Source organism: Xiphias gladius, chromosome 6 (genome assembly GCF_016859285.1).
Source record: "Xiphias gladius isolate SHS-SW01 ecotype Sanya breed wild chromosome 6, ASM1685928v1, whole genome shotgun sequence".
Taxonomy (NCBI): domain Eukaryota; kingdom Metazoa; phylum Chordata; class Actinopteri; order Istiophoriformes; family Xiphiidae; genus Xiphias; species Xiphias gladius.
In genome coordinates this window covers 28127760-28149585 of record NC_053405.1, presented here as the reverse complement: position 1 = coordinate 28149585, position 21826 = coordinate 28127760, and the positions used below count along the sequence as shown (strand labels likewise).

The 21826-nt window shown below is 38.8% G+C and overlaps 1 protein-coding gene across 6 annotated transcripts in view; it reads left to right on the top strand.

Annotated features, from left to right (window-relative positions):
• The window catches only part of nlgn1 (neuroligin 1), a 288702-nt gene that overhangs the window by 59552 nt on the left and 207324 nt on the right, over positions 1 to 21826 (top strand). The window contains exon 3 of one of the 6 annotated variants that reach the window (XM_040128690.1): positions 20198 to 20221. The exons of the other annotated variants lie outside the window; for them this stretch is intronic. Within the exon in view, the coding sequence (XP_039984624.1) occupies positions 20198 to 20221 (24 nt within the window). The remainder of the gene's footprint in view (positions 1 to 20197; positions 20222 to 21826) is intronic. 6 annotated transcript variants of the gene reach the window in all.

Here is a 21826-nt window from a genome sequence, read left to right as displayed (position 1 = left end):
GGTAGCTACAGAATGAGTCATTCCCATCATGTCAATTTGGTACCACAAGCATTATATAAAATTTTGAATTTGAAAGCGGAAGACAGTAAACATATTTAGCCGATATCTGCTGTGACAACTACTGCAGTTATTATGTAGCATAGAAGTAGGAGGAGTGTTAGAATAGTTACCATCACTAGGTAGATGGGGTTGGTAGCTCTGGGCCTCCTGAATAATCCAGAGCGAGCTGGTCTGGGATTATGGATATTTTTTATTCCAGGCACATTATAAGATGGCGTCAGGGGACCACGATTTCTGCTTGTGCCCCTGCACCCACCACAATGCACGTTAGAGCCAGCTTGTGTGTGCAATGTTTATGTTATTGTAGCATCTTTAAAGTCTGTGCATGGTATGTGTTGCTTTCAGGCTAATCATTCTCAGTGTCCCAAGGTTATGCCGCATTCACATCATATGGGATGGGAGAGGTGGGAAAGATTCCCATGTTAAGAACTTTTCGAGTCTCCAAGTCATTGGACAACTCAGGGTGGTTGCATGATTACAGAGTTGGTTGAGTTGAGATTAACAGTATTGATAATATTACAGAATATTCGATAAATTGCAGTTTAATTACTTTAAACAATGGGCTTTGGCTGATGTTAGGCATCCATTTTGCTTGATTTTCACGCACTTCCTGATGACGAAGTGCCATGTTGGGCAGATCACAACTCTCGGAAAATTCATAGTTTCCCAGTTTTAATTACAACTTGGATGTTGACGTGACCACCATTCACAACTGGGAAACTTGTAATTATGATAATTCCCATACGGCATGAACATGGCATTAGATCAAGGGGGAGAACGAGGCCATCAAAGTAGTCAATATTTAAATACCATAAATTCTTATTTAAAAGCCGGTATTCAAATAATGGCAGAGTCTACAATAATTTCCAGGGGCATTGCCAGTATGAACAAATAAAGACTGGTTGATAATAGAAACTGGGTATAAATAAGTGCCATATTGCACTATTGACAAGCCAACCGCAGGGGATGGCAAGCAACCGCCACAATTCCTATGTTCATGTTTTTTCTTTTTTTCGGGAGGCTAGGCCCGTCCTGTCTTAATGATGTTTTCAGTGCGCGTGTATTGAATGTTAACCCCCTAGGGTCACTCCAGTTGCTGACGACTGGAAAAGCACTCGTCTGATACTTTGATTAATATTTCTGTAACGAATTTTAATGGGGCTTAATTTAAATACTGTCCTGCAGCGTGCCGTTTTTCTGTTACAACGAGCCATCATTTGCAATAATAATCCTTCCAGGGGTTTTGTAATCCATCATGGAAACTGAAATTTTTGGATAATTCTGTAAAGAAAAAAAAAACTATAAACCAGTGTTTTGTGTCCTTATTGATCTATTTTTTATTTTTTATTTTTTTTTTACAGTAAATAAAACTCTTATTGTGCTCTGACAAATGAAATTGATGACAACCATACGGACTCTATCTCTACCAATCATGAGCTGTGTTATTGAACGGTGCATAAAGAGATCGGCCGTTTACATACACTCGCCTTGGCTTGGTGAGGGTTTAAACTTTTAATTGGCCAGTGGGCCCAGTCCACACGCCTGCAGCTTGCTCTCATGTGCAAACAGAATGACAGGCACACAGAGAGGGCCGGTAAAGAGACAGACAGGGCAAGTAAAAACTATAGATTTTTTGATTGTCCACCGGCCCAACGATGAAGCGGCCCTCTGATGTTCCTAGTCTGCCCAATGGCCAGTCCAACTATCACACACATGCACAGAAGGAGAGAGAGATAGAGAGAGAGAGAGAGAGAGAGAGAGAGAGAGAGAGAGACAGACTGACATCGGTAATGATGATGTCACCTCTGGATTTTACGAAAAACAGCGAGGGGAACAGAAATAAAGTAGACAGGCTGGCACAACACCAGCAGCCAAATCGTCTCAGAGCGGTAGAGTTCCCTATTAAGGGGTCATAAGGGAGTGCTATCAACGACAATACAAAAAGGCCACAGTGCCCCCGCTGTGCTGTTTACTGCCTAACATGAGAACCCCTTGCCTTGGCAGTGGCGGGGGCTCGTCTCTGCTCTGCAGAAGAAACAGATGTGGTCTGAGTTCAAAGTTTAGTCAAAATATTCAACCAAACAACCAAAACGCATGTTCAGTCAGGCAGACTGGACCCAAGGTGGGCCCCTTCAGAACCGTGGGTCCAGGCCAGCCGCATCCTCTGCCCCAACGCTCACCACTCTACGGTCGATATTATATATGTACCCCATTCAGCCACGACATTAAAACTGTTAACAGGTTTCAATGTTGTGGCTGATCGGTGTAAATTCCCACAGCACTAACTAGATCAGTACATCAATCATGATACACTTACCACTCTGCTCCCTTCAGTTTCATTTTTAACATTTTTAACAAAAATAATGTTTTCATACTTTTCATAATTCCAGACGTTTCTTTTGTGGTGTACTTCTGGTTGACAAGCACCAGCAAAACTCAACACTTTCACATTAAAAGTCTACATATAAAGGGAATGCTACAGCCCTTTTATTCATAGTAGCTCAATATTATTCAGGGGGAAAAAAAAAAAAAAGTGGAAGCCTGACAACTGACATGACTCTTACCATACTGATGGAATTAAAGCTGTGGAGATGGACATTGTACTGAATTTGTTAGGACAAAAGGTAAACATAGAGGAAGTTTTGAGTTCATATTAACTGGGGAGCAGGGGAAATTAGAAACAAAGGCCTACCTCTAACCCAAATAAAGACCCGCCTGTCTCTTCTAGTGAGGTAAATAAAATAATAAAATAAATAAAATAATTTGAGAAATCACAATCCTTTACATTGTGGTTTTAAAGCTGCAACTGGTACATATTTTTATACTGACAATGAACTTAATTGCTTGTTTAATATGAAAGGTGCCAAGTGAAGCCATAGTGAATTATCACCCAGCTCTTGATTTCTGCAGAGCATTTTTACTTCTTTTTAGCTAATTGTATGCTTTTGGTTTTATATGGTCCAAAAAGTTAACAGTTTTGACTGTCTCACTGCTTTCATCAGCCTCATTTCCAGCAGCTGCTTTCACTGAAAAAGCTCTGATTATCTCCCAGTATGCTCCTGATCAGCACCTAACAACAGTGGAACATTTAGCAGCTAAAGAGCTAGACACTTCTCTCAGGATTTGGTGGAGAGCGAAAACAGAACTGAAAGGAGAGTGAATATTGAAAGTATATTTGCCAGGTGGCCAGAAACATTAATTAATGATGATGATTAATCAAATGAATGTTACTCTGTGTATGCTGGATGTGTAAATTTGCAACAATTTGCAATAACATAAGGTGATAACATGTCAAAATTCTGTTGACGGCTTGTTGCATCGACTCAAGTGGCCAAAAACAGTAATTCAGCTATAAAGTTCACCCACAGTATTTTGTGTATTGAACATTATGCCATCAAACCAAGCCAAATCTTCCTTGCCTCACATTATCCCATGGAAAGAAATAAAAATTATAGCAAATTTATGATCAAGAAAAGCCCCTAATTCTAGAATTTGCATGTGATTGCACATTTGCATTGTATTTAAATGTTTTTTTTCTTCCTGTATTTTAGAATAAAATGTACATTTGAGTTGAAGTGTCTTCAAATAACTAAAACAGTAATCTAGATTTGTATTTACTGTAGTTTAAGTGCTACCAATCTACTTCATAATGTAGTGAAACTTTCACTCTAACAATACGTATAGAAGAGGTAACTCTCTACCAACTGTGACGGTTCATGTCACAAGACTCAAGTCACTTGGGATACCCCTCCTCGACACACAAGCCTACAAAGAAGCAGCAGAGATCAATGGAGCCGGAGAGGCTTGCAGTCGATGGGTAGTGCGGTGTATTCTGCAACGATTACCTGCCGGCGTTTTAATGTATCTATAGGATAGGTCGATGAGCATGCCGGGAAGAATTCTATATTTCTGCCTGATGAACTACTTAATCATCTCGGGGATGGTCGGCTGAGTGAGAAAAATCCATATCCATTTTACCTTTTGTCTTTCATTGGCCACTGTCTCTCAGGTCATCAAAAATAGACAGAGGAGTGAAGAGGAAAGAGAGGGCGGGAGATGGTGGGTGAGAAAATATAGCTCAGCACAGACAATAAGAGAATTAGTTGTTGATCATAATTTACATAAAAGAAAATTTACACAGGGCTGTAACTTTAAACCAAACGACAGCCATGTTAATTTTATTTTGCGACGCTGAGACTTGTTTACAGGTGTAATAGGATTTAATGGGACTTCACAGAGTACAGAATACATAATACATCTCTGGTTGTCTTGTCCTCTCAAGTCATCTGGTAGCAGTCTGCTAAAAGTTCCCAACTAAACCTGAAAAAGCAGCATTTACAAAGTTCCTATATGTATAAGACTTGCCCAAACCTTGACCTTCTTTAATTCCAAGCTATTATAACCTTTTATGTTCCCCACCAACTTTTACAGAAATTAAAGAACTTGTCATTATCCATTGCACTTTCACCTTTACCACTCCATAGTTTTATGCTGTATTTCCTTTTTGATTTTGTACATTACGGTACATTGCAAAAATTATTGGTCGCTGTAATCTTTTCAATACTTGCAGTGAAATCATTTTCTTTACCGCAACATGACTTTACTGTAAAACACAGGGAGCAAAATCTTCTAAAAGTATTAATTTTGTCAGACAATATTAAAGGTAGTCTTAGCCCTAAGATCAGAAGTCCAAGTTAGTTTTAGTCAACCTCATCCCTTTCATTTGTGGTCAGTTTTAGTTGACTGAAACCATGAACATTTTAGTCAAGACCAAGAATGAACATTTTAATCATACTTAAGAAAACTGCGTTCAAATAAGATTTCATCAAATTGATTTTAGGCTAAAAGATCTGGTGCTGAATTATTAGCCACAAAATGAAATATCAAGATTGCAGCTTTGCAGATGTAATGAATTTTAGCTGTATATACAGACATGACACATGTTCTGATTTAGATTTTTATTTTGAACCAACACGATTAAACAAATGAGGTCCCCTGATAATTAGAACATCCTGTCTTTACAATAGACAATATTTTTACATCATATCATAGTATTGAAGCCATATTGTATGGAGATTTATTCAGTCATTGTTTTATGATCGTCTAATCAACGTCTCTTCTTCATCATGGTAAAAAAAAGTTGTTGACGAATATTTTTCATTACAAATTTTGGTCACAAAACTGAATACCTCCAAATGCACTATGCTATTGTTATTACAAAATTCCCTTTTTTTGTTTCCCTCTGTGTTTCCTTGTTGAGTACGGCGGGAGGTGTGATGGAAATCTTTTGAGCTGCTGGAAGCAGAAGCATTTAATGATGCTTGATGCGTCATGGCGAGAGTGATGAGGAATGCAATTGTTGACAAGTTAACCAGTGCAATGCCACCCCGAGTCTGAAGCTGTTCTCTGATAATAGCGTATTTAAATGCCCATATCCTCATATGGCACAGACTATATCATGTTGTATATCCTCATACTTCTGTGCCACTCAGAGAAGGCTTGTGTAACTACTTGATATCGAGACACTGAGACACTGACTATTTGTTATGGCTATGACCTCCTCCTGGCTGTCATATATGTACTCCTACATGCATGAAGTCTGTGCTACAACCTTGGTTGCTATGGTTCCTGCTGATGGGAGTGGAGGAGACCTGCGTAAAAAGCTATTCCACAGATAAACAATAAATGAGCCAGGATGAAGATACCCAAGATTCTTGATTCCAACTGGTGAAGTTGAAAGCTATTGTCCCCTATGTTTTACAGTGCAGTGATGCGAGGGAGTAATTGCTTTATAACCAGTAATGTATGTAAAGCATGACTGATTACAGCAACCAATGTACAGTACATATGGCATGTGAATATTCTTTTAAAGCAAAAATCTGAACATCTCCTTTATACAGTATTTGATTAACAGACATGATTTAGTATTAAGCCAGTGTTAAAGTTGATACAAGGGGATAGTCCCACCATAGATACTTTTATTATAAGTTTTGATCTATAGTTCAGTGTCGGATTTCACCAGCTGATATCACCACTGCAATACTGTACTGATGTATCATATGTGATCGGGCCATCTTCTGCTTTTTCGCCACAATAACTGTATTTACATTCTTACATTTGCTTTGTGATACAAGCAACGATGGGAAGTTCCGTCTTATTTCATTAATGAATAGGAGACTACTGCTGTGCAGTCATTCTATTAATGTTACATCATTAACAGTAATAGTAAGTTGGGTCATGGTGAGCAAAATGTTTGCAGTGGAGTTGTCTTTGTTAGATATGTGGTACTGAATAACAACAGGTTACTGACCCCGTCTTCATCTTCCTTAATGTCGTTCTCACCATTAACAATCTCGGAAACTTGTAGGAGAAATGACAAGCAGCCCATTCCGACCGATCGGTCTTGCAGTATCTATGTGGTATCTCTGTAGCTGGTGTAGCCCCCGCGAGTTTTTCGGGACATGCATGTCAGCTACAGCATAACCTACAGTGTAGGCTACAGCAATGACATGGTGAAGACTCTGACGCTACACTTATAATTACAACTTTACAAACACGTTTTTTGATATTGAGTTTGACCAAAGGATGCATACATCATCAAACTGAGTAATGTTAGTAGTTTTCAAAAACCTGAGCTATGACTGTCAAGCTGATTAATCAGTAATGGTTCAAAAGCATTATGCTCGCTCTAGTAATACATTATTAACTACCCACGTGTAACCTGAACTAGATAGTAAAGCTGTCATCATTTGAAAAAGAAAAAAAAACAAAAAGTAGCTTCACAAACTGCTCTACTGTTACAGCCCAATGCATAGGTGAAGGTAAGAACAAGAAAGGAAAACGTGAAACGGATGGAGAGAGACTGATGGGCTGTAAATGACTGTGCTTTATCTTTTGTCACTAATTAGGGTTTCTGTGGGTAATTTGCTTGCCTATAAAACCATCTTATGGAAGCTGTAGGGAAACCTTGCATTTTAAAGGCCACCAATTTCTCAGAGGTGGCTCTTTTTGTGTCAACTAAAACAAACAAAAAGACAAACACATCCAGTGCAGTACTGCCATTGTCTACTGTAACGCTACTTTGTCTCTCTACTTCTCCCTATAATCTCCCTCGCTTCACTCCATGTCCTTGCCTTGCTCTGTTTTATTCCCTTACCTTCATTCTGTCGCTACCTTCCTCTCTGTCTTTTTGTTCCCCATCCTCACGTTCTTTATCATTCAGCCTTGCGTTCTCTCTGTCACTTTCTCACTCTCGCACACCTCTCAGTCTTGCCTTTCTGTGCCAATTGTCTTTTTATCTGTCCCAACAGAGTTTGTCTGTTCGGGGACCATTCAGGGTACATATTGGTAAAGAGGCAAGACAAACATCAAACTGCCTGGAAATGGAGCTGGCAGGGGAAAGAGTGTCATAGTTATTTTACTGTTTTGTGTCATTGTACTCCTCATGCTCTTATTCTAACATGGTTTTTCTCTTTATCTTTGCCTCTCACACAAGTCTTGACTGTCTTTCCATAAGCATCAATACTCAAACAGTGCAAATGTTTAACAACACTTTCATTTTCATTAAATAATAATAAAGTTGTTCCACCAAGCCACATAGGTCATGGAGTTCTATCAGTGGTGGTTTGCTTATTTAGATTAACATTTATACCCTGAGAGTTTCATGTTGCTCGCCAAACAATTGATTAATTAGATTTGACAATCAATTGTTTGGGGCCGCTGTGGCTAAGGAGGTGGAACGGGCCCTCCACTAAGTGGTAGGTCACTGGTTCGATCCTCGGCTCCCCCAGTCCACATGTCGAGGTGTCCCCAAATTTGTCCCCACATGTCGACGCTGAACCCCAAATTGCCCCGGATGTATCATGGGTGTGTGAGCGTGTGTATGTTTGTAGAAAACGCAGTATGTATAGAAAAGAGTGCTGTATGAATGTGTTTGTGAATAGGTGAATGTGATAGTAGTGTAAAGTGTTTTGAGTGGTCGATAAGCACTAAATAAGTATCCGTTTACCATGAACAAAAACGGATCTATTCAAGGCTATTAAGTGACAGGACATCATCATTTTCTACATTAGTCTGTTGCATTTTTGATGAAGTGCTAGATTTACCTACTTTTCACACCCTTTTAGCAACTTCTTTTTCACAAAATCACCTAGTGACAAATCTAGCACCTTTTTCAACAAACCTTAGCTACTTTCCATTGAAAAGAGGTACCAGTATTGACCCGCAAGCATGGGTTCAGGCTTTCCCTCCACAGGCACGCCTCTCTATGCATCTTACTCAATTGACCGCATGGCAGCTGACAGAGACGTGAATGAGCTTCTAACTTTCCCTCTGAGTGATCATTCTACAAGTAAATATAGCCAACAGCACAGCCGTTGTCTTTAACTTATGTGTGTGGGGATTTTGTCAGACGGTGGCGTGGTTATAAAAACAGGATTTTAGCAGAGCAGCTTGGAAATGCCTTCTAAGTGACTACTGGTAGTCTTAATGGGCCACGGTTCAGTCACTATTTCATACTGGTTCCAATGTCTGACAACAGAAACAGAAAGACATGTAAATGAAAACGGCTTTATTGTGAATTGAGCTGGATTAAATTACTGTAAATGTGAGCACAGAGAGGAGGAGAGAAGTAAACAGATAAAGGGCTTTCCAGCCACATACTAGGTTTTGACCTAGTCTTGTTATATAACATAAGCCGCATCACAATTAGATTTTTGTAAAACAGAGAACTGGTTATTTTGCCACTCCTCCCGCCTTCTGTCTTCCTTTTCTCTATTATTCCATTCTCACTGAAAGAATGAAAGTGATACAAGAAGAGAGGCATCGTCTGTAATTGCAGTCCGGTGCATTCTACTGAAATATTGTGAATGAAAGAGAGCCTTTTACTTGTTTTAACTTAGCTTTGACTACAAGATCATACGTAATACATTTCATTTCCGCATGCTTTACATGAAAGAATAATGATAATTCAGATGATGATAGAAATCAGATTTGAAAATGTCCAATATGTGATATAAATATGATCTCCACTTAAGATCCAGACTTTAATTTGTAGTTATAAACAGTTAAAAACAGAAAACAAACAAATTTAATGGAATCAAAATAACTAATTGCTCTACAAAGTAAATATACATGTATTTTAAGTAACAAACTAAAACCTGCTTTAATTTTAGCCCAAGGTCCAGTAACTAGACTAGGCTGATAAAGGTCATAAGATGCAGCTGAAAAGCTCTGAAAGAACTCTAGTAAGGCACAAAACTAGACATTGGTTGTATTTTCGCCATTTCTTTATATCCACCATGAAGTGAAATCTTATTTGGGAGTGAGTATTGCAGCTTTTTCCAGACTCAAAGTGAGGGTTTGAAGAAAATACTAATAATGCACAGGGCCTCGATTGTTTTGTTTTTCTTCAAACGAAACTTTAAAATTATATTCAACCCCCTTTTCAATTATTGTCCCCAATGTACAATTTATTTTGATACTTAAAAAACAAGTATTTGTTGCTAATAATTTTTTAATATTCAAATTATTTAACTTACCACTTAAATCTGTGTCTATTGATTTTAGAGTAAGTCAAAGAACCATAGCCAGGTTATATTAGCCAGTAGGAGTTATCCAGAGAATTACACCACTAATTGGAGTTCCTAGCAAGTAGTAAATCATTTTGACACAGATTATATTTTCAAAAAAAAGGAAAAAAAAGTGTTATTTGATTGATTTGGGATTGTTGCTTTAAGTGGCTGTGCTCATTGAGCCATGGAGCAGTTTAAAAAGAGGAGGAGATCAATTAGCCAAGCCTTACTGCTGATGCCATTGACTGATATGCAAACAGAGGGCATTGATTGGGCTCCAGGCTGCGCTGTAGCATTTTCTACCCAAACCACAAGTGCCAACCATTAGTCACAGAGAAGTGAGCCAGTGCCAGCCAAGAAGGAGGAAACTGGATTAGATGTTACTGTTATTGGTCTTGAATTAACCGTCGGATCCAGTTAGTGGGGTTCAAGCTCTGGTAGGATGTACAGGTAGGGTCTTCCTCGACCACAGCTTGTTGATATGTTTTTATTATTTCATGGCAGATATCTGATTGGTGTGGCATGGGAGGAATATATGTAAAACCTGCTTTACTCTGACTCCAGGGAGCTGCTAACCTACCTAAGGAAAGTTCATTAGAATGGTTTCTAAGAGGGATTAGTGTATCATGACGGTTTAAATACATGTCCTCAGAGACAAGCATTAATTTCTTGAGAAAAAAGAAATACTTGGCATGGAAGTGAATATATTTACTTAACATTAGCTAGAAATCTCAGTACAGTAGTTTTGAATAAAATGTACCTGATTCCTTGACACACTTTGTCCTAACTGTGGATCTTTGAGGCGATAGTGCTTCGCTGATAAGTCTCTGCTGCATTTCTGAAGATAGATGAGCTAGATTTGTCATTCGGCCAGTGCACCTAAAATTACACAGAGGAATTATGGCTGCATGCTAAAATTACTAACTGAATAATAGGCAGAATTGTGAACAGTTAGATTCATTTCACAGGTGCTTCATGCTTAACCAACATCTAATTCGGTGTGAGGCGTAGTTCTCTGAACAAAGCCTGAACACATTACCTGAGATAAAACGGCTGTAGTAAATGTCCATGGGTGCGAGCAGATAAGGGGTGACAACACCAATAAAAACACTTACTAATGAACGGCCTCTACAGCCATGGAACGCCCACGTAAATCTTTTTTTAATTATTTTGCCTGTCTTCTCGGGACGCAATGGGTGTCGACATTCTATGTTGATTGATATTGCCCTCACTCTTCTGTAAGCTTTGTTACATATACAGTGGCGTGGCAAATATGGGGCACCCCTGGTCAAATTTCTGTTACTGTTAACAGTTAAATGAGTAGAAAATGAAATGATCTCCAAAAGCCATAAAGTTAAAGGTGACGCATTCTTTTCAACATTTTAAGTAAGATACGTGTATTATTTTGTTTTGTACAATTTTGGAGTGGAAAAAAGGAAAGGAGCACCATACAAAAGTTTGGGTGCCAAAGAGATGTGAGCTGTCAAATAACTTTTACCAAGATCTCAGACCTTAATTACCTTGTTAGGGCTGTGGCTTGGTTACGGTCATCGTTAGAAAAGGCCAAGTGATACAAATTTCAAAGCTTTATAAATACTCTGACTCCTCAACCTTGTCCTAACAATCAGCAGCCATGGGCTCCTCTAAGCAGCTGCCTAGCACCCTGGAAATTGAAATAACTGATGCCTGCGAAGCAGGAGAAGGCCATAAGAATATAGCAAAGTGGTTTCAGGTAGCTGTTTCCTCAGTTCATAATGTAGTTAAGAAATGGAAGCTGACTGCTGAATTAATATAGAACTTTCTGGCCGCAACGAGTAAAGACATGTTTGGAGTAAAAGGGTGCTGAATTTCATGAAAAGAACACCTCTCCAACTCTCCAAAAATTTTGACATAAAGTACATAGTATCACGCTATTTGCAATTTAAAAAAATTTGTAAAAATCAAAAAATGCCCTTAGAGATCGAAGGGCTAAAATATTCAGATTTATTTTAATGTTTCTGTGAAAACTATGCTCGAAAGTACTGCTTCACATTGTTTCTCTTTTCTTTACCCTTAAGCAGCTTGTGAAAACTTCTGCTTGAATTCTAGCTGTCTTTGCAGTTGCATAGACAGCAGCTCTTAATCTTTTTAACAGTGTTTCCCATGGTTTTCCATGCAAATGCATCAGTGGCAGATGCTGACTATTACACGTTTGCCACTCAGGGGGTGGCACTCAGTTGCCAGTTTATTAAATACATGTGGGGTTTGCTTGTGGACTAATGGTTAATATTTATACTTTGTAATGGCATCTTCCCAAGTTTGATGCTGGCATTTTTCCTGTTTTCCTTTATTAATGTTAACAGCTGTCCAGTGAAGGCAAAAATGCCAAAAAATATCTTGCAAAATAATAAATAAGGGCATCTACCTAAATTTATGCAGTGTAATGCAAAAACTCCTGCAATACAGTAAATCCTTACTTTATGAAAGTTTTATTCATAATTATTTATAATACTTAGTCTGAAATGGGATGGACAAAATATTAGAAACACCTCTCAGTCTATCATGATACAAACTTCATCTTCCAAAATGAACAAAGTTGAATCACCACCTCTCTCAAAAGTTTTAACCAAAACTGAACCTTGTGACTTTCATAAAGTTTGGATTCATTGCAGTGCTGTTGTATTAGACTGCATACGTTTTAGCCAAGTGGAGTTAGGCCTAGTGCATTGACAGCTGAGTGTAAGTTAAAATATCATGCCTCAAAAAATTAAGTTAAATTAAAATTAAGTTTTTCTTGTCCTTACGATCAACTGTTTGGAATCTGAAGGAAGGTAATTTAGGAGGTAAAGATGCAGAAATCAACGCACCTAATTTTTATGTTAAAGCTATAGTTTTTCAAGAGTGATTATGTAATGGATCTGTATACTTAGAATTGTGAGTGCACTCCAAATGCACCCTTTTTAATTGAGCTATGAATATCACAGAGAGTGTTGTTGAAACCTCCATTAACAACATTTTTTTTTTTTTTTTGCAAAACATACACGCACGTGCCATGTCAACTTTTGAAGCTACTACACAGACCTGTAGAGGAATGTATCCTATTCTAACTGCCAGTTTCCTGCTGTATCATAAATATCACAGAAGACACGATGAGCGTTCGCTTGACTAAACTACCAGCACAGCAGGCGACGATAATTAAACATCCAATCCCCCAAACTGTGGTGGTGTAGATAATAAAAGAAGCCAAACTTAAAACAACACCTAGTTTTTTGTCTCGGTCCTTCATGCTTCTTGTCTTTTTGTCATAACAAGAAAATATCTTCTTCTCTTTTGACTTTATGTTTTCTGAAGCTTTCTCTTCTCAGTTTCTGTCTGCCTCATTATGCTCCTTCCTTCCTTTCTCCTAACTCTTCCTGTTTTAAAAATAAACAGAGCAAGTGAGAAAAGAAAAGGATGTAAAATGTTCCTCCGGGGTGTTTCCTGCTTTGCTTTGGTAATGTCTCCTGCTCTTGCTGTTGGGAAGTAAGTTTAGATTATAGCCTCCAACAAGGGAATTTGGGGCAAGGTAAATCAAACAAAGAATAACAGCAATGTGCTTTAATTGAAATATCATGTCATTAATAAAATGTCGTGGTATGAGGAAGTACAAACCTTACTTCTTGGCCTTTTGATGTTGGAGTTCTGGATTGAACATTTTCACTCACAGTTTTCCAGTTAATATGTCCAGTTATTGCAATTGTCAGTTGAGTATGTCTTTGAACCTCCCATTAGCTCTATAGGTATGTACAGACCATATTTCTCCATTGTTTTCTTCAACATATGCATGCTCAGCAAATGTTCACTGGGATCATAAAATTTTGATTTTACCAATCTATTTTAAACCTGCATGGTCACTGAGTCTATCATGTAAGTTGATAAATTAGCGGAGCTCTTAAAATGAATGCTCATATCCGTCTGTTCTACTTTACTGGCTTACTCTACTTCGATTACCTTGGCTACTCTGTGGCTTCTAGTCTTTTGCAGTTCCTACTGGGTTTTTTGCACTTTATAGGGTAAGTCTGGCAATGTTCTATAGTTTTGTTATTGTCAACAATTCTCATATCAACAATGTGTTAGTCAGACATCTCTGCCCTGTTGTGGCTCTCAGTCCCAAGCCCACTGGCTTGTACTGAAAATGTAAATCTTTAAAAACTGGTATATTAGAGAAGGCTACCCTTAAACCCTTAAAACAGCTGGGCAATGTTGTTTTTTAGAACACTTACTCAAATACCAAAAATAGTGCATTTGTTGGGGACTGCCATGGATTATTACACAGCTGTCACTGTCAGGCTTTAGATACACACCAAATACTTGTTAGTAGGATCAGTTCACTGGTGTTTTGGGGTTTTTCATGGTATTTGTTGACGATAAGAAGAAATATAAAATATCGCTAGACTTAGCCTTTAAGTCTTTAACTTCCCTGTGATATACACTTAAGAGTAACTCTGGATGCACGAAGCCTCTCTCTTTAGCTTTTATTGTAAGGGAAATCTGAATGATTTTATTTAATTATTTATTTTAGCCATGAATGGATGTGTATTTACGTTAATCAAAATCTGGTGTGTATTATCTCTCAGCACCAAACTAGATAGCAGAGCAGTTGTTGGCTCAGTGTGTCATGAAGGATGTGAGACCAAAAACTTTCTAAATCGTAATAGTCCTTGAGACTACGCATTTTAAACCCTATCCACTGCCCTGACCCTCCCACCCCCAACGGTTTGATCCCGACTTGCTCAGGTTTTCCTTTCCACTGTGAGGCAAATGACTTCCAAAGTTCTCATCAGTCCCCTCGCAGGCAGTGCTGATCAAGGGAGCTGGGCTCGGGATGGATAGATGAAATATTGATAAAAAGCTAAATGTGTGATTTGTAGCGTGACATCAAAGGCATCTGCTTCACTGGGGCAGTGAAGGGGAGAGAGGGAAAGAGGCGGGAAGAAGGGAAGAAGAGACAGAAACAGGAAAGATACACAGATGCTTATAAACGTATTCAGGTGCAACATGCAGTACACAGATGAAAAAAGAAGTAGACAAATTCAGTGTCATTGACAGTCTTATGAAAATCATATTGCAGTAGGGTAGGAAATCTCCCTTGAAACTATTTTTAAAATATCAGACATCAGAAAGATACTTCTCACCTGATGTCACGTAATTATGATATGTACTCAGTTGCCATTTTATTGGGAAGACCTAGCTGAAACCAATGCAGTCTAATACACCGGTCCTGCAATAAATCATAGGCAGGGTTATAATGTTCCGCACGTTTTAAAGAGGTGTTTGACTTGTGGTGCTGTTGAACAGCTGTTTTTGAGCCTACCCTCACTGAGATAAAAGGGGTGGACATCGTGACATGTGGCATCGTCTCAAATGTGAATAGTTGCTGTCTTTATTCTAATGTCTGTTGATCACTTGGACTCATTTTATTGGTGTGATACATTTCTTCACACTGGCTTTAAAGTTTCAGTTTGGATATTGTGTTAAGTCATGGTGAATGGATAGCCACACTGGAAGAATCCGAAACTGAATACAGCCAGGTTTTCTCCCTCCAAACAAGTGCCAACACCTTGATGTTCCACTGGTCAGAACTGCTTTATCTTAGCTCTTTTTACACGTGTTAAATACCTGCCATAACTTGGCGGAGTTGGATGATCACTTTTGTTTTTCTTATTTGGTTTGTCATTAAACTTGAAGGTGGACTTCTGATGGACCGCTAACTATTGATTCAATATTTCGTGGACAAAGAAATTAGGTGATACACTGAAAAAGTCATCGATGACATTGATGATTACTTATCGGTACAAAACCTTATCTGTTTTTCCATAACAAAACATTGTACATTGATGTTAAAACAGTTGACATACAGTCATAAACAAAAGTTTGGGCACCCTGGGCCATGTTTCGTTGACTTTTGAAGTGAAAAGAAGGAAATACAATTGTAGACATTAAAATGAGTCTTCCTTCAAATGTTAATGTACTTTGACCTTTAGTTTCATGACCTTAAAAAAATAAATACAGAGTAAGTGTGGCATGTGCAAAAGTTTGGGCACCAAGTCTCTCTTTCTATTCTTGATTTAGGAATTTTAACTGATTCTTCCATCAGATCACTTCAAGTCCGTCGATATTTTTAGGCTGTATGGCACATTCAGCACATTTAAGATCTACAGAAATATTTTCAATGCTGTTTAAGTTCCGGGACTGTGAGGGTGACAGCTTGTGTTTCTTGAAATAGTTAATTGTGGATTTTGAGGAATTTTTGGGATCATTGTCCTGTCATAGAAGCCAGCCCCTTTCTGTGTTCACTTTCTTGACTGACTACATGGCATTTCCATCCGGAATATTTAGTGGAATCGCTTTTCCTCAGCGTGTAATGTTTCCTGTGCCACTGGCTACCACACACCTCTAAATAATAACATTTCAGCCCTCATGCTTAACAGCTGGTAAGGTGGTGTTTTCATCAAATGTTGCTTATTTATTCTCCAAACACAGCTTTAGTGATTGTAGTGATTGCCAAATAGCTCAATTTTAATTTCATTTGTCCATAGCACTTGTTTCGAAAATGACTCTTGCTTATCTAGATGCTGCACAGAAGTTGAGCGGTTTTTTCTGGAAGTTTCTTGGTCCTTTAGATCTTGTGTTGAATTCCACAGTTCCCCTTAACTGCCATTTCTTAATGACAGCTTGGATGGTGAAATTTCAAGCTGGAATCATTTTGATACCTTTTTATAGCCTCCCCTACTTTGTAGGCATCACTTAGCTTCATTTTAAAATCCAGCCACTTTCTTAGGGGTGGAGGCCGTTGAGCGTTACCACAAGGTTTAATGAGTCAAAGCATTTAAGAGCTCTGGTATTGTCATCAGCTGAGAATTCCAAATGATAGTTCTAACAAGTTTATGAAGTCCCAAGACTTTAAAAGTAGAAGGGTGCCCAAATTTTTACACATGCCTAAATTTTTTTTTCTTTTTCTGTTTTGTAAGTTCATGAAATAGAAAAAAAAGCAACAGTGTATTAAAATTAGAGCAAATGCTCATTTTCTTTGTCTGTTTGATGCAGGGATTGTATTTACTTCTTTTAACTTCATAAATCAACACAATATGGAATTTGCTGTATACAGTACCTTTGTCCATGTGACCCAGCAGCAGTGTCTGCTTGTAAACGCTGGTAATAGAAAATGTTAATGCAGTAGTAGAAAAAACAGGAGAGTAGAGATTCTAACCAGCAGACACCAAATGATAGAGACTGACTGCCTGAAGTGAAAAACCAAGAAAACATCACACAGTACGGGATGAGTGCCCTCAAATGCCAAAGAATCCATAGCAGTATCAGCCCATAAAGGAAATGCTCATCTCTCTTCTCTTTATTTCACCCTTTCCTCCTTTTTCCACCCTTCCACTCTTTCACTTACTCTTCTTTTATCTGAGCCAAATGCTAATGTAGCCGGGAAGGCTCTTTGAAATTGAAATGATGTGAAAATAGAATTGCAGCGGCAAACGAGCAGTGTTTGCGGGTCCCATCGGGGGCCAAACGAGCCGTTTGAATGCACCTCTCCTCCAGTGAGGAGGCCCTGTTCTGGGCCTCAGTCTCTCTGGCGCTCCCTTCCCTTTTCACGTCGGCTGGAGAGCTCCCAGAGGAGCAAAGATCAAGCTGAAGCTGATTGGGAAGGAGCTCGTTCCCCACAAACACACACACACATTGATGCATACATTGCCACATTTGCACATAATATATCCTCACAACATACTGAGCGGCATGCAGAGGTTTCCATACGCACAATCACACATACACATGCTTGACGTTCACATGTGTGCAGACGCATAGAGGAGGTAAACTGTAAACGCAAAAACACACCGTTTGAGATATAAAGTGCAGTCCCTATGTAGAAGTATAATAATATGTGTAATATGTGTTGTACTCCAGCACAATGGGAGTGAAATTAAACAATGTCCATGAGGTGAAAGTGCTGATTTTAGCTTTCATTTGAGTGGAGGAACCTTGGCCCTTTTGGTACGATGTAAATTTTGATATACATACTGTAGATTTCTGACATTAGTAACAGTAGTTTCACAAAAAGCTTTCACAGTCTTCATCATCAGATGGAGTTTGTTCATAAATCGTGGTCATCTATGTTCACAAGTAGAGAAAGTATTAGCTTTCGATAGAGTTCCAGTTACTGAGCCACAAAATTCACAAAGAGAGGAGGTCGGACAAACGGCTCAACAAAACACTGGACCTTAAAGTGGGAGATCACAGTTTGTTTCTTGTTTCTTTGCAACATTCAACGTTAGTATAATTTCAACCATGACCATGATTGTTTCCTGACCTTAAAGAGATAGTTGTATTTGTAACAATTACAACGAACGTCCCCTTAATGAAGTAGTAATTTTAACCCAAACTGTGACTGTTCCCAAACCAGATTGTATTTGTGCATTTACCTAACAAAAAACATGGCTGTGGCACTAACAAATTATTTCTTAAGACTTATGTGCCTTCTTTGAGGGTAATGACAAACATCACCGCTTCCTTTCATATCCAATGTGCTCAAGAAGACCAAGATCGCACATATGCACATACAGACACCCATCTTGAACAGTTTCTGGAGACTTGTCATTGGCAGAAACAAAAGGCTGAAAAACTTTTTGACGAGGCATCCGATCAACGGGACTCCGCTGAGGAGAAAGACAAACACCCAGACAGATACTCAGGAGAGAGTGAGTGAAGACGCAGATAGGCCAAGGAAGAAGAAAACTGAGTGAGACAAGAGAAAGTGAAGACACGGGTCGACCGAGACATGAAGAGAGGAGGGAGTGTTTAAATGTCAGTGTTTTTAGATGACAGCAGTCCCAGGCCTAATCCCCCTGAATCTGCTCTCTTCTTTCTGACACAAAAGCCACTGCAGCAGAGTGGAGTGAAGCATTCCATTTCACCACACTAAAAGAAGACATGAGAGCATCTCTCACAGTCCGGGTAATGATTAATGAATGATACAATGTTATATAAGAGGAAGAGTAAATATTATTAGTCAGTTAAGCATTTCAACAGAGCGATGACACTCGCCTGCTCTCATGCAGGAAAGGAATTCTTTTTAAGTATTAATAAGCCTTCACACAGAAACACCTAACCTGTCTGGTGCGGTTCAAGTTACTGCTTTGTTTGCCCAAATTTGGTTCATTTAAGGTGGTGTGCAAGCTGTCATTCAAAACCCTGGTACGGACCAAAGCACCAGACCGACACCCGACTTTTCAGCAACCTCGGCGGTAGTTCGTTTGCTATGTGAAAGCAAAGCAGATCAACCATAGGGTTAAAGATCATGTGGTAACAATGGGAATTTATATGCGCTTCATCACATGAGTGCTGGGAATTTTGCTGATATATCAGAACGTGAAGGAGTTGTTAAACCAGAGCTTGTGTCCTATTTCATCTATTTTCTAGAAGTTCCCAAATAAAAAGTAAGTCAAGCATAGAAACTGCTTATACCCATAGAATTACTGTACAAAAGGCTTCTTTCTTGTCACATTTCTATCTGTGAGTCACTATTTAGCTACAATTAGTTAAATGTGGTCCAGTTGCAGTCTTGTGTAATAATGCTCAAAACAGATCCTTTGTGAGGTCTCTGTGACCACAAGAGAAGATAATGAATGCATACATAAGGTTCAGTAAAGTAGTTTTTAACCTGCTGTCGTTCAGCAGAATTGATGATGCACCATGACAGTCCAAAGGAGTTACCTGTCAGTCCAGACTTTATAAATAGTGCTCTGGGTCTGTTTGAAAAAGTCAGCGCTAACACACATAGGGCAGATACAAAAGGCAACAAGGTATCAGGTTTTCTTAGTCCAGATGACACAAAATTCAGGTATGGAGAAGGTTGCATAAACATAGCTGAGGCACATTAGAATAAGCTCATTGTTTTGGTCATTGGTAATGGTTCTTGATTAATGATGGTCTGTTGATAGGGAACCAAATCAGAAAACGCTTACATGGATTGCTTTGGTAGAACCTTTTCAGCCATGGAAGTGGAATACTAAGTGATGAAGATTCATGTGGAAATGTTTGCATTTTTTCCAGGACTTCACATCAAATAAACAAATGCATGTTTTTTGTTTTTTATGTTTTTTTTCTCGTTTTTTTTTTTTTTTTTCCACCAATCCTCAAAAATAAGAACAATACAAAATATGGATTTTTTTTTAAATTTCTCATGGGAAGATTGGATTAGAGGATAAAATGGGTGAGACTGAGTGACAGAGATATTGGGACAATTTGGACTAGAAGAAGGAATGAGTGAGTCACATAAAGTGACAGAGAGAGTAATGGAGAGATGACAGAAGAAAATGTGATTGTGTATCATTGTGTGTGTGTGTGTGTGTGTGTGTGTGTAGCTGAGAACACAATTACGCAATTATGTGTATGAGCATGTGACAGTATGGTAATATTTGTGTATGGGAGGAGATGTTGCTTGCTTGCGTGGGAGTGTTTGTTTGCATGCTCCTGTGTTCCCCTAGCCCACATGCTGGTGCTTGTCAAGTCAAGGAAACTTCAAGCAATTTGTGTTTTTAAAGAAAGAAAAAAGCTTCAACTTCACAGTCGGTGGCCGCATATGGAACCACACTGTGGCCTGACTTAGCCTTGTTTCAGTCTCCGTGCTGCTGCCATTGGTGCCTCCGGCATCATTCGCTGGCCTGTTGCCCAGTATGGAAATACCCCTCAGCCTTAATGGACATTTCATTTAATAATCAGAGATTGATCACTGCTGGTAATGATGTATAAGCAGGAGGATTCAGGGGTGAAGAGCTCTGAGGAAAGACAGGCGTTGCCAATAGCGGCACGTCTCCTTAACTCTCCAGTTGTCAATATGGCATCTCTTTATTTGCTAGTGGCAATTAGCGCCATGGAGCCCTGTTGGTGAGTAACATCAACCTTACAGAGCTTATTAGACACACTTGACCTTTTCTACATGTGGCTAATTTTAGAGATGGGACTTCACACTAAGACAACGCTAGGTGGGTTGAATACGGGGATCAAAAATGTTTTCATGCCAAAGACCCATGGATAACCACACATTACACCTAATAAGATAGTTTTAATAGCTGATTTATTTATGTAAACTCTCTCTTTTAAATAAATGCGTGTGAATTAAAATACAGTTGTCTTAAACTGGTCTTGATGAATTTGTATGCAGACGTAACATAGTTTAACTTTGTACTATGCTGCTTTAATCCCAGACCCCGAGAATGTTATCTTCTCCCACGAAACCAGCCCCTGGGTCCACTGCGGGTCATCTTCACCATCTCATCCAAGTTACTTACCATGAAACAGCCCTGAATTTTATCCATTCATTCCATAGCTCTCTAATTTGTAGTTGTGAAAGAGGGACATGTATGTTTCCATATTCTGAATTACCTTAGATTGCTGGGAAAAAATTGAATAAAATCTTGGAGGAGCCCTTCATCAATCTTTAAAATGCTTTGTCCTAATACTTATTTTGACGCACTTCTTTTTTTTTCATTTGGTTTGACTAAAATTCTCTTTTACTGCATTAAAACTAGTAAGTGTAAAATTGTAATTGGTTTGCAGCAATTCCTCTGATGGCTCCAGTTTTTGTGCTTAGAAAAATGACACAATCACATTCAAAATGGGTGCTTTCAATGCCCCCAGGGTCAGAGACATTGGAGGAGGAGGTTGTGTCTACTATAGTTTTCAATTTAGATACCACCAACAAAGTTGTCAAAGTTTGGTGTAATTTTTCAAATTCAAAAAACCCGTTTCCCTAAACATTAGGTTTGTATATGACCAATTTCCAACAGCATGTATGTGTAAAAGTAACGCAATGTTATCATTTTATCATGATAGCATTGGAAACATGAGGAAACCTGTAACAAAACATTTTCATGTTACTATCGAGTACATGAGCATCTCAAAGGATGCTTTGGTTGTCGTTGTGGGTGTGTTTTGTGTGTGTGTGTGTGTGTGTGTGTGTGTGTGTGTTTGTGTGTGTGTGTGTGTGTGTGGTTTATGGTGTGTTTTGGTGTTTATGTTCTGATTGTGTAAATAATTCAGCAAAACTTTCTCCACCATACTGTAGACCTATCTTGTGGCTAATAAGCTCCTAACCATCACAGTCTCCAATGATGGTTTTACCTCCATGTTTTGTCCATAGCGCACAAAATCGTGCAAACACATACACTGGA